This window comes from Diorhabda carinulata, chromosome 11 (genome assembly GCF_026250575.1).
Source record: "Diorhabda carinulata isolate Delta chromosome 11, icDioCari1.1, whole genome shotgun sequence".
In the NCBI taxonomy this organism is placed as follows: domain Eukaryota; kingdom Metazoa; phylum Arthropoda; class Insecta; order Coleoptera; family Chrysomelidae; genus Diorhabda; species Diorhabda carinulata.
In genome coordinates, this window is record NC_079470.1 from 12,372,317 (window position 1) to 12,389,151 (window position 16,835).

Genomic DNA, 16,835 nt, shown 5'->3' on the forward strand with positions numbered 1-16,835 from the left:
TTAAAAAAAATATGAAAAAAATGACCTAAAATCACGTCGGTTTAGAAACATAAATAAGAAAATAGTAATAATGAAACTGCTTTTTTGCTTTTATTATTTCGGTGCGAAGTTTTGGTATTATCCGTTAGAATTTTGATATATAATCGTTTGTCTATTTGATTCCATTTATTTTTCAGAAGTGACTTTCTGACCTGTACAATTTGCCCCACAACAACTCAATCGGGTTAAGACTGTGACGATTACATCAAACCTTTGCACAGTTTCGAGGAATGCTTGTCATGCTGGAAGATAAATTTTCTGCCCGATTGTGGGCTGGATAGAACGTACAACATTTTCTTTCTTTCAAATTCCAACAATTTTTACCAGATCTCCAGCAGCTCTTTCTACAAAACATCATCAAACCATCCGCAATTTTTCACAGTCGGGATTACACATGGATCTAACATCCGTTCTTTCTTCGAACTGTGCACAAACAATCTTTCAGACCCAAAAACTTCAAACTTTGAACGCACTGCAACCTTGTCGACCTTCGCTTAACAATATAGAAGAGAAATTGGTTAGAATGTATTAGCTTTAAATTTAATGAATGGATTATGGGATGGGCAAAACCAGTAGAGTAAATATAATCAGTTTGTATCTCGAAATATATATAGTTTCGTATTGATAAAACAGGAATTATTGTTTGGTATTTCTTATCATCTGATTGATATGATAAATAATTATTTTACCTGTGGCGAATCCAAAGAAGAGAGATGCAACTGCTAGAGTTGTAAAGTTTGGACATAGTGGCATCAATGCTACCGAAACAGCTCCCATTACTAGGCAAATGTTATTAACAAGTAAATTATTAACGCTGGGAAAATCTGCTATGAATCCAACACCAATACGTCCAATTATATTGGTGATGCCTATTATTGATATAAACATTGATCCTTGAGTTTCATCTATACCCTAAAAGACGTAATAATAATAAGAATGTCCTATAAAATAATGATTTTTTATTCAAAGAATTGTTTGATTATACTAATATTCATTTCTCCTGTAACAGTTACGAAATATATATGAAATCTAAAAGAAGAAAGAAAATGAATTTCCCCAGTCTGATTTGGTCGTAGATACACTTTCTGAATAAAACCTGCTCTATAAATAGATTTTCTGAATCAAATTTGACAGAAATTTGCCTATTCTAGATTCTATCTGCTTAATTTGGATTTTCCATGTCTAAATCAGTCTCAAATTGGTTATTTTTTAGCTTAATTTGGTTAAAAAATGGTTTTGTATAGTCCAATTTAGTCATAGTTTGTCTTTTCCGAGTTAAATTTGATCTAAAATTGCATTTTCTGAATAAAATTAATTCAAAAATTGGGTTTTATAATTTTAAATTGGTTTTTTATAAGTTTAACCTACTCAAAAATGGCTTTTATATGTATGAAATTTAAAAGGAGAAAGAAAATGGTGAAAAAATGAATTTTCCCAGTCCGATTAAGTCGTTGATTCATTTTCTGACTAAAACCTGCTCTATAAACAGATTTTTTGGTTCGAATTTAACAGAAATTTGCCTTTTCTAAGTTTAAGCTGATCGAAAATGGCTTTAATCTTTTTAGTAGTAAATTTACTCTACTTAATTTGGCTTTTCCATGTCTAAATCAGTCTCAAATTGGCTTTTTTAGCTTAATTTGGTTAATAAATGGCTTTGTATAGTCCAATTTAGTTGTAATTTGCCTTTTCTAGATTCTATCTGCTTAATTTGGATTTTCCATGTCTAAAACAGTTTCAAATTGGGTTTTGTTAGCTTAATTTGATTAAAAAATAGCATTGTATAGTCCAATTTAGTCGTAGTTTGTCTTTTCGGAGTTGAATTTGTTCAAAAAATGCATTATCTGGATCTAATTCCATAAAAAATAGGATTTTCTAATTTTAAATTAGTTTTTTTTAAGTTTAACCTACTCAAAAATGGCTTTTATATGTATGAAATTTAAAAGGAGAAAGAAAATGGTGAAAAAATGAATTTTCCCAGTCCGATTAAGTCGTTGATTCATTTTCTGACTAAAACCTGCTCTATAAACAGATTTTTTGGTTCGAATTTAACAGAAATTTGCCTTTTCTAAGTTTAAGCTGATCGAAAATGGCTTTAATCTTTTTAGTAGTAAATTTACTCTACTTAATTTGGTTTTCCATGTCTAAATCAGTCTCAAATTGGCTTTTTTAGCTTAATTTGGTTAATAAATGGCTTTGTATAGTCCAATTTAGTTGTAATTTGCCTTTTCTAGATTCTATCTGCTTAATTTGGATTTTCCATGTCTAAAACAGTTTCAAATTGGGTTTTGTTAGCTTAATTTGATTAAAAAATAGCATTGTATAGTCCAATTTAGTCGTAGTTTGTCTTTTCGGAGTTGAATTTGATAAAAAAATGCATTATCTGGATCTAATTCCATAAAAAATAGGATTTTCTAATTTTAAATTAGTTTTTTATAATTTTAACCTACTCAAAAATGGCTTTTATATGTATGAAATTTAAAAGGAGAAAGAAAATGGTGAAAAAATGAATTTTCCCAGTCCGATTAAGTCGTTGATTCATTTTCTGACTAAAACCTGCTCTATAAACAGATTTTTTGGTTCGAATTTAACAGAAATTTGCCTTTTCTAAGTTTAAGCTGATCGAAAATGGCTTTAATCTTTTTAGTAGTAAATTTACTCTACTTAATTTGGCTTTTCCATGTCTAAATCAGTCTCAAATTGGCTTTTTTAACTTAATTTGGTTAATAAATGGCTTTGTATAGTCCAATTTAGTTGTAATTTGCCTTTTCTAGATTCTATCTGCTTAATTTGGATTTTCCATGTCTAAAACAGTTTCAAATTGGGTTTTGTTAGCTTAATTTGATTAAAAAATAGCATTGTATAGTCCAATTTAGTCGTAGTTTGTCTTTTCGGAGTTGAATTTGATAAAAAAATGCATTATCTGGATCTAATTCCATAAAAAATTGGATTTTCTAATTTTAAATTAGTTTTTTTTAAGTTTAACCTACTCAAAAATGGTTTTTATATATATGAAATTTAAAAGGAGAAAGAAAATGGCGAAAAAATGAATTTTCCCAGTCCGATTTAGTCGTAGATTCATTTTCTGACTAAAACATGGTCTATAAACAGATTTTCTGAATCAAATTTGACAGAAATTTGCCTTTTCTAAGTTTAAGCTGATCGAAAATGGCTTTAATCTTTTTAATAGTATATTCCCTCTACTTAATTTGGCTTTTCTATGTCTAAATCAGTCTTAAATTGGATTTTTTTAGCTTCATTTGGTTAAAAAATGGCTTTGTATAGTCCAATTTAGTTGTAATTTGCCTTTTCGGGGTTAAATTTGATCTAAAAATGCATTTTCTGGATCGAATTTAATCAAAAATTGGATTTTCTAATTTTAAATTGTCAAAAATTAGTTTTTTTTTTTAAGTTTAATCCACTCAAACATCGCTTTTATATGAAATATAATAGGAGAAAGAAAATGGAAGGTAAAACCGTGAAATTCAGGAAAAGTTTTGGGAAAATAATAATATAAATGATGTTAAACCTTAACAGCTCCCTCTCATTGAAAAATTAAACAAGTGTATATCACAGAAGCAACATTGTACCCTTAAAACAAAAAAACAACCGATACAATGAACGGTTTCTTAAGAAAATTAATAAATAATCAAAATTTCACTTCAATTCGTTGATACTTTTTGATAGCGATCTTAGAAAAACCGAAAACATTGCGCCTCCACCATTCACATAGATGAACAGAAAGCTTTCGATCAGGTTTGGAACGCCGAACTGCTATACCCAATCCATAGATCCATAGATCACCAATCTAAGTGTCGTCTCACAAGGTTCCATATTAGATCCCCTTTCATACATCATTTATAAGTATTCTACACCACGTGATTTTTGCAAAATTCTTTGGGAAGACCGTCTCAAGATCCTCAGAGAATCCTCTTATCCGGAAATTTGATTTACTCCAATTCCCAATTGAATAGTACTCTGGTTATGGTATGGAGGCAAATCTATCTCTTCAAAGCACTTGTAGGACATTATAGACGATTCTACAGTGTACATTAGACTCATAATCGAATATAAAGTAACCAACCATCAACTCAAAATGCTGACAAGTCTCAAGTACTGCCAATACAAGACCGATTCAGTCCTAGCAACATCATTTATATCAATATTGACTTAATTCCTATTCCTAGACGTCTTAATGACCCGATACGTCATTTTCACCATCGAATAAAGCAATACTGTTGCTAAAAATACTCTTCTTATCATATGTTTTAATATTAGACGGTCGCTTTTCTCAAATTCCAAAATAAAGTCACACGAAAGTTAAAAACTTACTTTTGTTTTCCCTAGTTCGATTAGAAATACTAGAGGAATGTAAAACGCTATCATGACAAACACTGTAGCAGCAGCTAGTATTAAGAAAGTTGCATCTTTTAATAAACTAACATCTACTAGACCAGCTAATTCGGATAAACTGCAACAATTTTCAGCTAAAAAATACATGAAAACATTTAATTTCGAGTAAGATTCAAAGGAAAATACTGACATTTTGGTTTTTGCTTTTTTATCCTCTGAATACTGTGGACACTATGTCTGTAATCGGCCAACGAGGCTCTAGATTGAAATTCTTTGAGATTCTGTACAGATCCTGTATATAGAACGTCCTTTCTTGAAAGAGGCTGTAAGCTTACGCTTCCTTTCCTCTTTGTTATAGAAAGTGTAGAATTGTATACTGCTGGGTTTGATACATTTCCCTACAACATACAAATAAAAAAAAAAACGTTTTTACCTCACGAAATAGAATAAGAATTAATAATAATTCACCTCACTAGTTCGTACTCTCAGTACATCTTCGACAGTTACATTCTTGTTTTCATAAACCAAAGGCTTCATCAGCATGGCAAATATCGAGCAGCTTAACGTGATTCCAGCCAAACAAAAATTGGTAGTTTTCCATCCATAGTTTTTTAATAATGAAGTTACCAGAGGAGCCAAAGCGAAAGCTCCGACTCCAGTTCCACAAACAGCTAAACCGGTAGCTAATGATCTTTTCGTTTCGAAATAATATCCAACCATTACCACGGCTGGTATGTAGATAAAACTGAAGCCTATTCCTCCGAAGCATCCGTAAACTAACATCATAACTGGTATAGAAGGACATATAGTTGAGAGAGCTACAGAACTGGAAGCCAAAAAACAACCTAAAAATATAAGACGATTATAATTGAGGATATTGTTTTAGACATATCAAGAATATATCTTTTGGTACTATTTCTTTCCATTGACCTTTGCTTTTTTTAGTACGGGCTTCCTACACTCTATTTTGGACATCAGTTCATCATTCATCACAATTAATCAGATTAAACTTTTTTGGTCTTCGCAAACATTCTATTTGACGCTGAGAACTCGATGCTCCAACATTGCATCAATTTTTGTCATGTTGAAAAGCTCAAGTAGGATCCTTAAGTTTTGGAAATGCATATCTGTGCCGTGATTTCTTCTATTTTTAGGTGCAGAGCACTCAGAATAGTTTCTTCCGCTAAATTCTCCCGATTCTAGTCCCCAGCGAAACAACGTAGACCAATTTTTAATTGTTAAAAATGATGGACACGACTCACTATAAATATCCTCAATTAAAACTTTTTATAAGCTTGTTGAGACTTTCGAAAACTTAGTTTATTTACTATATGAGACCAAGAACTCACGGATCGGACTACGTATACCATTTTATGATATTTTTATCACCAGAAGATCGATGTGTGGACTGACGAAGATTCACCAACACCAACTATGTCAAAAAGGCAAAATATTGTTTCTTTCTTACTACAGGATTCTACAGATATTTGTATTTGGTAGTTAACTTCTGACTTTACTTTTTATTGAGTCCATGTAAGATATCACCTGCTCTCACGAATAAATCGACCTGATGATCTGATTCAAATCTGAAAGACTATTCCAAGCGCTAAATATGAGGACCTAATTCCTAAAGTTTCCTTTAGAGCTGTCCGCTTATGCTAAGTTTTGTGCACGCACTTCTGGATCTCTACCTCTTCTAACTCATGATTTCTATGGACTAGCCATTCCACTAGACTTTTGATTTCAAATATAGCAATACAGCATCGGTTTTTGTTTTGTTTTGAACTGCTCAAAACTCACAGAAGCTGAAGTAATTCGTGTCTATAATTGTATTCGTTTCATTGTTTTAGCTTCAAGCAAAATCACTGACTACACAGCTAGACGCTAAATGGTGGTCATTTGGATAAATCGGCGATTGGTTGAAAGCTAAACATGCTCACAGATACCCATCTCTAAGAACCAAACATTAGTGCTTGTTTTACACTAAGGTCAGTTTCCAAGGAACTAGAGTTATCAACTTCTATAATAATTCATTATGCTTTTATTGAGCCCTTCAGTTCGTGTGGTGCGACTAAATTTGAGCGAATCTTCAAACTACAAAAAGATATTTACTCAGTTTAAACAGCAGGACTGACTTCTTTAAAAAATTCAAAATATTGACTCTCCTTTTCTAATTTATCTTTGAATCCGTTTACCTAATTGCACTTAGGAATACGAAGAACGTGTTTATCTACCCACTACACGTTTAGAACTCAATCAAAGGCTCAATACTTTATAATGAAAAAAATGCACAATCATTTACCAATTGAAATCAAATCTATAACATCTTTTCCTGCATTTCGCGATAATTTAAAGGCTTATGTACCGGAAAGTGTCCCGCGAAGAATTTCTATTTGTAATTAAGGAACATTAACATAGAATCTATTCAAAAATCAGATACTTAAGATCTTGATTTTTAAAAGTTTTGATAGCAAACTAATAATTCTTTTGTGTGAAACTCGAAACTTTATACTAAAAGCTGAAGGTACTTGACAAATTTCAATTAAGAGACATCTTATCAATCAAGTTTAGTCTATAAAAATCCCCATTTGATTTTGAAAACTTGCTCCTATTGTTAACAGTGATCATCAACTTATCTGCGAATAGATTTGATGATAAATTTTGATCTCGTTTAAGTATTAGTGCGATTTGTTACAATGGAATGTTTCAGAACCGGACTGTTATGTTTTTTAAGTAGACAACAATTTAGGTCCTCAAGTTCTCGTTGTTTTTTAATTTGTTTTTAATTCTAAATACGTTGGATATTGTCTGATTTACCTATTAAACAAGCAGTACGACATCCATATTTATTAGCTACTGCACTAACTAAAGGTCCTGCCCCCATTTGGAATCCTGTCAGAATAGATCCTACCCATGCCGTTTTTCCTTTAGATTCGCCGTAATATTCTACAAGATAAGGTAGTACAAGACCGAAGGCAAACGCAATTCCATCTCCTACTGTATTACATATAAACGAAGCGAATACTATAACCCATCCATATCCTCCATCTGGAGGAGTAGGTACTGGGATATCTCCTTCTTTTGTTTGCAGTTCTTCTTTTAGACGTACTTCTTCTCGTTTCGCGATTTTTGATTTGGCCTGAAAAGTTTTAGTTATCATGAATTCGTTCGCAAAAATTCGATAAAAAATAAAAAAGGGAATCGGGGGGAAAACACTAATAACGGCTCGAGTTAACGAAAAAATTTCAGATCTTTTTACGGAAAAACAATGAAGGATGTTCGGATGTTCGAAATCCTCGAGAAAAATAAGGAAGAATTGATATTTTAATGATTAATGATTTTAATAATTTATATCCTAACCGAAATCCCATAATAAAATATAATAAATCAGTACAAAAGTTTAACGAAACTGATTCAGTAAAAGACAAATATCCAGGGAACTTGATATTTCGCAAATATCCGTGTTCGGAAAGGTTTCTGTGGTCAGTATTATGAACAAAAGGACTGGGTTGGAATTTTGAAAATTCGCAACGTTTCGGCTCCCGAGCCATTATCAGGAGAAGATTGGGGATAGAGTGGTTATTCGTTCATTGGTAGGAAGTGATCCGATTCCGTGGCCTCAATCTATTTTGGTTGATTCCGAAGCCCCAATCTGCCTATTTTTATGTTCATTTTTTAGTTTCTAAAAGCTTTTGTCAACAAATTGTAACAATTTGTTGACAACAAAGCATTTCTCTCTATCAACACTAGCGAAATTGGATTGATTTCAGATAAAAGAGTAGAAGGAAAATGGATAAATCGATTGAAGCCCTTGCATCGACAGCCTGGGCGTCTAATCAGGAATTGACTTTAACAGTTAAACTGAGCTTTCTTTATTTATCACTCTCACCTGGATGGCTAGGAATCAGTTAGAAAAAGCCAATGAAGACCAAAATGCGAGACAAGGATTCATACAGAAATCTTCTACATTCTTTGACAGCTATCGCATCAAATTCATTGGACAACTCGGTTGAAAGTACGTCAAAAAGATATTCTCGTTTGTAAAATGGATATATTCGGATGCAAACAGCACAAAAATAATATTTATCGATCCTTTATTCATTATCTAATAGGTTAGTAGGTAATTTATATAGATTGGTTGATATAATTGTATGTGCAATGATTTAAAAGCATTTTTAAAGTGTTTTATATCAGATTATCTTATGAAACGTACTACTTGAAGATAAATCAAATTTTGATATCATTTTGATTTACAGTATCATATACGCGTGCTTAATTATCATAGCTTTTAAAGATTGAGTATATATAAACAACTGTAGCACACTGTCGTAAGCTCTTTTCAGATCGACATAGATTTCGAAGTAAATAATGTGACCGCTGTGGTCAAAAATGATTGTTGCTTCCTTTGACTGCTTATAGAAGAAGTTATTGCTAATGGTAGCCACTCGAAGGTAATATAACGGCTGGAAGTTACGTTGATTATCTTTTATAAATCACTTTACTTGTACATCTACAAAAATTTCACGTTAATGCTTTATTGGTTATCCCTTCGAACGTGTATGTGATATGATAGGGATGATACTGTCTATTTTGCACCGAACAACTCAAAATTTAACACAACTAACTTATCGAAAGCTCAATATTTGTTTGGCAACACGTAAAATCCGTATATGTAAACAAAAACTCAACTAAACATATTCGTATACAAATTAAATAGTTAATAAATCATTTAATTGTCTCTCGTATATAATTATATTTAATTTTATGTAAATACAACGTGCAATTGGTGAAACTGGAACATTTTATGACTGAAGGTTATTTTCAAAAAGCAGTTTCAACATACAAACAAAACGTTTTATTTATTAATTTCATATAGTTGTTTTGATGTTGTTGATGAGACTCCCCAAAAAATTTTTTTACAAATCATATGTTCCTCATAATCGTAGAATAAGATGGCGCTGGCTATGGCAGTTTTTGGCCGTCGAAATAGCTCGCTCTCAGTTATTGACGTTTAAATCAAAATTTTGGGGTTTGTAAACGATTTTAAGAAAGGTCCAAAAACATTGTCGCAATTAGTTATTTGTAACCTTTTTTTAGTATGTCAGATCATAGTAAAAGACCATAAATTCATCATTCAATACATTTGATCAGATTACAATTACAATTACAATCAAAATCACTAACAACATTCTTTTTTACGCTGGTTTGTATCTGTGGTGCGACTCAATTAGATCGAACCTTCAAACTCCAAAAGAGAACTAGATTAGATATTTACCCAGACTAAACAGCAGGACTCACTGCCGGGAATTCTCTTTGACTTATTTAAAATATTGACTCATACTTCCGTAATCATCTTTGAATCCGTTTGCCTAATTCGTAAGCACGTTTCTCCAATTTTAGAATCAATCATTGCACTTACACGTTCGGAACTAAATCAAGGGCTCAATACTTTACAATGCAAAAAATGCACAATCATTTACCAATTGAAATCAAATAAATAACATGATATGTACTGGAAAGTGTATGTCTAGCTCAAATTTATTTCATTATGATCCCGTTAAGTATGGTGATTAGTGAGACTGAAACATTCTGATATTTAATGACTGAAGGTCTTACAGACGCTGGATATCGCAGTTTTTGGCCGTCGCAAATGGTTGCTGTCAATCAAGTTATTGACGTTCAAATCGGGCCGATCAAAATTTTGTAGTCGTGAATTATTGAAAATAGAAATTGTGTATCCAAAATGGCTATTTTAGTGAGAATCCGTCAACGTATGCGCTGTTTTATTTCCAGGCAAGTCTCTTCTATTGTAAGCGTATAATAGATCTACCAAAACAACTAATGTTAAGCTTCTTCATGGACGATTCTTCTTTAATGACATGCCACTGAATTTTTTTCAGTATTTGCATACGGCACGTCCATAGTAATATAAAATTAAACATGGAACCAGGAAAATATACATCAAGAAATAATGGTTTATCTATACATTTAACAGTTTCAAGTGATTTCCCACTCTACGTCTTTAAACAAAATACTTCGTCTTCCTTGAAAACCGAGGGTCTTCCATTTTACCAAACTATCATTCAACATCGTTGCTTACGTCTTCTGACTGGAACGAACGCTACTCTGGGTACTTAATTAAAAGAATAGAGATGAGTGAAAACGAAAAACGATAACGATAAGTAGAAAAACGCAAAAGTCTGAAATTGTCATATTCAAAATATATATTTTTGGATAACTAAACATATCTGAATTATTTGTAAACAGGTTTGTTTAGAAAAAGAATTAGAAGAGAAAAATTTGTTATTGTAAACATGGCTAAAGATAAGATGTTGATATTGTAAACGCAGCCTTCCCTAAATATGGTCATAATGTTGTCAAAAACTCAAGGTCGGGAAGTTATTCCTTGTAATGTCACTAAGTTTGAACATGTAAATGTTAAAATAACAGAGAGATTTATCAATATTTAAATAAGATTACTTTAAGTAGTATTCCAGTGATACAGAGTGAAATTAAATCATATATTGTTAAACCATAAAGTCAATATATTCGTAAAAAAACCTTTTTTTGTGACCTAGTACGTTGAATAATATTTGAATCTGCTCATACCCTCAATTTATTCATCCTTGTATAAGTAACTAACGTTTTTTTATACATTAAAATCGTGTAATATTACATCACTCAATAAGTCGTGTGACTGACACAGAGATGGCGCTGTCATTGTCAAATCCATATGACGTTTATGAGGTACCAACTTTCAAAAGATAATATGTAAAGTTTCGTGACATTTCGATATGTCAGAAAAAAATGACAGTCATTTAAGTGAAGCTACTTTTGTTATTTTTAAAACAATGGATTCAAAACAATTTCGTGCGTTAATTTATTATTGTTTCTTGATGGAAAAAATACTTTACAACGTCAGCAATGGCTTCAAAAGTGATGGTGAACGTTCCGGTCCTCCAGAAAATATTTAAAAAGTCCATAAATTGATTATATCTAATCGTAAATTGAATTTGCTTGAGAAAGCTGAGGTCTTGAAGATATCAGAAGGCAGTGTGTTTACAATTATGCATGAACAAACATACATGGTCGTATAGACACAGATGATGGTGAACGTTTTATTTTTTCATAGAAGATACCATAGAGATTTCCAAGTATTCTCAAAGAGCAGTTTTAAGAAGATACACCCAAGGGTGGCTAGATGACCTATGGCCCGTCATCAAAGTGACTTAGAGCCAGTGGTCAAGGGCAATCAAAACCTTTTTGGTAATTGTTACTTAAGACCTCCAAAACTGTGTCAAAAGTGTCAAGGATAGAATCAATCGTTCGTTAGGATAATCTGAAAACTGGACTCTGAATTTTTGTTTAGTTCAGTTTATCGTAATACTCAATGTATCAAAATCTCGATAAAACTTGGTTTTTATAAATTTTTGAAACTTAGAAGTCAGAAAAAACAATCAAAGTTGTGGATGTTTCAAAAATGGTTCTTTGATGTTTTTCGCTGTAACTGATGTTTACAAAGTTACAGTGTCTGGAGTTTGGGGAATGACAATTATAGCTTTAAAAAATCAAAATGCTTGAAAAATCATAAATTTCAATTTGGGAGTTTTTTTAATTGTTTATAACAAATTAAAATTTAATTTTCAACCATTTTAATTGATGAAAATCGAAATTTTCAATGCTTCTAAGCATTTTATTTTATGATTCAAAAATTTTTACAAAAATTAAGACAACTACTATAGATTATTGAAAATAGAACGTGTGTTAGAAGGAGAAGAAAGAAAGGAAGAGAACTGAGGATATGGAAGAATTTTAAAAAAGAAGAAAATAGTAAAAAATACTGAGCAACCTTTCAAAAATTTGGTGAATTGAGCAAGAGGTAACACAATAGAAGAAGTTTGAAAGTGTTCTACAGAAGTAACTGAGGATATTTGTGGAAGAAGGATAATAAAAAGAAAGGAACATAGAACCAAATGGTGGACAGAAGGAATAATGAGAATATTTGAGCAGAAAAAAGCAACATGAAACAATTGAATTAGAAATGAAAGTGAATAAAATGACTTTTGAAACAGAATAAGGGATAAAGGAAGCAATAAAAAAATAAACACAGAAGAATTATTTTTTAAATAGAGAAAGACCCAGGAAAAATTAACTAGAATAAATAGAAACTGCGTATATTCAAAATATAGAAAAAAAAAATGTTAATACTTCTGTTTGAATACAAATTTTGAGGTTTACTCACCATTTTTCTGTTCTAATATCTTGACATTACAGTGTTAAGACACTCGTAGAAATGAGAACTGTATCCATTTAATAAAGCAAACAAATTTGGATCCTTATCTTAACGAGTACGATAATATAAAGTAGAAATAAGTGGAAAAGCTATTCTCTTTCAATCTTAATCATTTTACAAATAATAAATATAATTATATGAGATCAAACGCTGCTTTCAAAAATGTGATTTAATGTTTCACATTCCTCCAATACCCTGCTTATAAAACGGTAGAAATACATCGCATGTAGAAGTTTTACAAATACCTGGTATAACTATTTTTAAAGTTAATTTTTATTAAATTCTCAGCGCTATTAGCGAGAGAAGTTTTTGGTAGACAATAACCACAAAACTAGCAAGACAAAATTCGCTTTAGAATATACTAATTTTAAGGTTAAGTGACTTAGTGTTGAAACCCAGTTAATTTTGTGAAATCTCTGAAAATATATAATAGTTGTTTTGTAGCACAAATTAACAATTAATACTCGAAGTAAAAAGGAAAGAGTAGACGTTGAAGTGGTTTGCTTCTTGTTACTACCTGAGACCAAATAGTTATCACGTAATTCCCGTTATTCTCAAATTCCCCAGGGGTCCAAGATGGGGGTTCATAATCGTCAACGTGAAAATTTATTTGGTTTCGATCATGAAGAACTAAAATCCTATCAATATATCAATATAGGGGTGATTCCATTATAACTGTGATATTCAATGTCCTGTATTGTTTTTTTGTACTAGTCATTAATTAATAATCAATTAATAAAAATTTTGTGTTAATTGAATAATTCTTAAGATATTTAAACATTATTTTTATACAATATAACTTGCCACTTAAAGAAAACTTATACTACATCACTTGAATGTCAGTACCGTGTCATGTCCATTCCTAGAATTTACCGATAAATTATTAATTTTTTTTGTCGTAACAAATGATTTAAACTAATTACCTTATAAATTCTAATGTTTATGATCAAACTGAGGAAAATTGATGCACTTGTTGTTTAATATCTTAAGTTACCATGTCAGTACCGTGTCATGTCCATTCCTAGAATTTACCGATAAATTATTAATTTTTTTTGTCGTAACAAATGATTTAAACTAATTACCTTATAAATTCTAATGTTTATGATCAAACTGAGGAAAATTGATGCACTTGTTGTTTAATATCTTAAGTTACCATGTCAGTACCGTGGATAAATGAGTCAGTACCGTGGAACTCAAAATCCGACATTTGTGTCTTGCTCGTGATACTTTGAAGTTGTAGTAAATTCCTCTTAGAGTTTTATTTTTACAGTAAAATAGATGAATAATATGCATAAAAAAGTTAGAAAAGTTAAATTTTAAAATCTTGAAATTTTGAATAAAAAAAATCACAGTTAGAACGGAATCACCCATAGATAGATAAGAATCTCAGCGAATTTACTAGTAACAACTTGCATATTCAACACAACGCGTCGAGACTTGTCGCGTTGCCATGCCGCAAAGCTTGTTCAGACGTGCAAATTAATACGACTTGTGGTGTATGCGCTTGCAATCTTGCATGAACTTGTTTGATTCTTCACCAATATAAATACGAATGTCAAGGATAAACTTTACTTATTTCTTTCCGGAATTTCACAAAGAGAAGGAAGCGCGAATTTTCATAGTTTTCAAACTAGTCGCAGACATTTGATGGCCCTGAAGGATGATTTTAAAATGGAGAAAGTCGTATTGCAAGAGAAGATTTGCAGTTATTCGTTACAAAACTCAAGCCAAATATTGATAATTTGTGTCAATCTATCAAGTACATTCCTCTTATTGAAATTGAAAAGAAAATATATTATGGGCAGTTTTCTAAATGAAATTTGTGAGAATTTATTGGTTCTTGAGCTGTAAGTCACTGTAGTTTTCGAAAATGTAAATTTGGATGAGCACGGTTTCGATTGGCAAACTTTGCTTTTTTGTTATCCATTCGCAACACAATAATTTGAAAATTTGTTTAGTTGATTTTATTATCAAATAATTAAACCTTTCAAGCAATAAATTATAACCTAATGTAATAGTCGAAACTCAGCCACAACTCTAGTTTCCATACATAGAAATAATCTTCACTTTCTTTCGAGATTTTGAAATTGGTAGTAATGTAGATGCAAGGGATCTACCTGATCCATTACAATTTTGTAGCTGATCTATGAAACTACTAACCTGAAAATGTTTTCGCGTGATTCTTTATTTTCTTGACTGCTTCAAATGACTCAAAATGAACAAAAGTAGCAAAGCATCAGATCCCACTAACCTCAAAACTATCGCGCAATAATCTCGGATTCCTTCATTGCTTTTAATGACCTCAAATGAACAATTAATATGATTGCGGAAAGCTACAATCAACAGGAATCGAAGTGGTCATTTTCCTGTTACACCTTGGAGCATACGTATAGTTGGATGAAGTACTGCTTTGGTCAAAAAGTAGCAAAGCATCAGATCCCACTAACCTCAAAACTATCGCGCAATAATCTCGGATTCCTTCATTGCTTTTAATGACCTCAAATGAACAATTAATATGATTGCGGAAAGCTACAACCAACAGGAATCGAAGTGGTCATTTTCCTGTTACACCTTGGAGCATACGTATAGTTGGATGAAGTGCTGCTTTGGTCAAAAAGTAGCAAAGCATCAGATCCCACTAACCTCAAAACTATCGCGCAATAATCTCGGATTCCTTCATTGCTTTTAATGACCTCAAATGAACAATTAATATGATTGCGGAAAGCTAAAATCAACAGGAATCGAAGTGGTCATTTTCCTGTTACACCTTGGAGCATACGTATAGTTGGATGAAGTACTGCTTTGGTCAAAAAGTAGCAAAGCATCAGATCCCACTAACCTCAAAACTATCGCGCAATAATCTCGGATTCCTTCATTGCTTTTAATGAACAATTAGTATGATTGCGGAAAGCTACAACCAACAGGAATCGAAGTGGTCATTTTCCTGTTACACCTTGGAGCATACGTATAGTTGGATGAAGTACTGCTTTGGTCAAAAAGTAGCAAAGCATCAGATCCCACTAACCTCAAAACTATCGCGCAATAATCTTGGATTCCTTCATTGCTTTCAATGATTACAAATGAATCAATGCTTCTGAGATTGTTTTCTATACTTTAACAAGAATTGTAAACAATTTTAATTGTTTTAGAGCAGGTGTCGACTTGACAGTTTAAAATGGAAAGTGCAGATTTGTGAAATGGAAGAAACTAGATAATTTTTGATTCAAAACAATCAAACTCTCGCCTTTGCTGGACTAGATAATAAAGAATGGGTCTCTAAGTTGATTTTATTAACTGATATTATGAATCGTTTCAGGGTACTAAGACTAAAGTTGTAAAAATTGACTCAAATGGTGATGTAGCTTCATAAAAAGGGAAAATATTGAAGAAGATAAAATCGTAGGCAGTCGAATCTGGTGGTCAAAAATTGTAGGTGTTTTGAAACAAACTCACTTTGTAGAAGGTTTGTTGTTTTGTCAAATTTTTTTTGTCTTCACCGAGCTTTCACTAGTTTCAATTTTCAAAAAACAGATCCAACACTTAATCGTGTTGAGAGGGCTTATGCATTAGTCGCCCCAAACATCTGCATTTATTGTTAGAAAAAATTGAGTATAAAATTCATAATTAACAAGTCAAATTTCCTATTATTTGTAATGGATAATTTGGGGTTAATAATAAGATGGATATATATTTAACACCTTTACTTGAAACACCTGCCACACACCCTGTATAAAATGATGAATTTCTTAACATGGATTCAAATAGATCTGATCTTGCTAAAAGCAACCGAACAGTAACCATTTTCATATCCTTAAGAGTATCCTCGTAAAAAAATAATTTAAAAGGGTCTGCAACGGTCAAATTTTTTACAAAAAAATCAATAACTCAAAAAGTGCTTTTTTGTATCAATATAGAGAGTGTTCTATGTAAAATAACAAAGTTACAGCCATCTTTAAAAATATTATAGTTAAAAAGATCGTATCCGAAAACCCAAACGTAGAAATTTTCATGATTTTCAAGTATTTTGCCATATACAGTTAGTTTTTACTGGTATAACGTTGGCAGCTTTCGCTTTTCACTAATAGAGAGCGTTGTTTATTTTTTGAATAACTTATGTTTGTACTGTACTTTGCCGTTTGTCACGTGATACTGG

General features: G+C 31.7%; 1 protein-coding gene across 1 annotated transcript in view; it reads right to left on the reverse strand.

Annotated features, from left to right (window-relative positions):
* The window catches only part of LOC130899667 (monocarboxylate transporter 2-like), a 16,252-nt gene extending 3,524 nt beyond the window's left edge, over positions 1 to 12,728 (reverse strand). Inside the window, exons 1-6 of the mRNA XM_057809782.1 lie at positions 12,632 to 12,728; positions 7,207 to 7,528; positions 4,858 to 5,234; positions 4,580 to 4,787; positions 4,369 to 4,523; positions 729 to 951 (exon numbers count right to left, since the gene is read on the reverse strand). Coding sequence (XP_057665765.1) covers positions 729 to 951; positions 4,369 to 4,523; positions 4,580 to 4,787; positions 4,858 to 5,234; positions 7,207 to 7,528; positions 12,632 to 12,634 — 1,288 coding nt within the window. The 5' untranslated portion in view covers positions 12,635 to 12,728. The remainder of the gene's footprint in view (positions 1 to 728; positions 952 to 4,368; positions 4,524 to 4,579; positions 4,788 to 4,857; positions 5,235 to 7,206; positions 7,529 to 12,631) is intronic.
* Between the last annotated feature and the right edge of the window lie 4,107 nt (positions 12,729 to 16,835).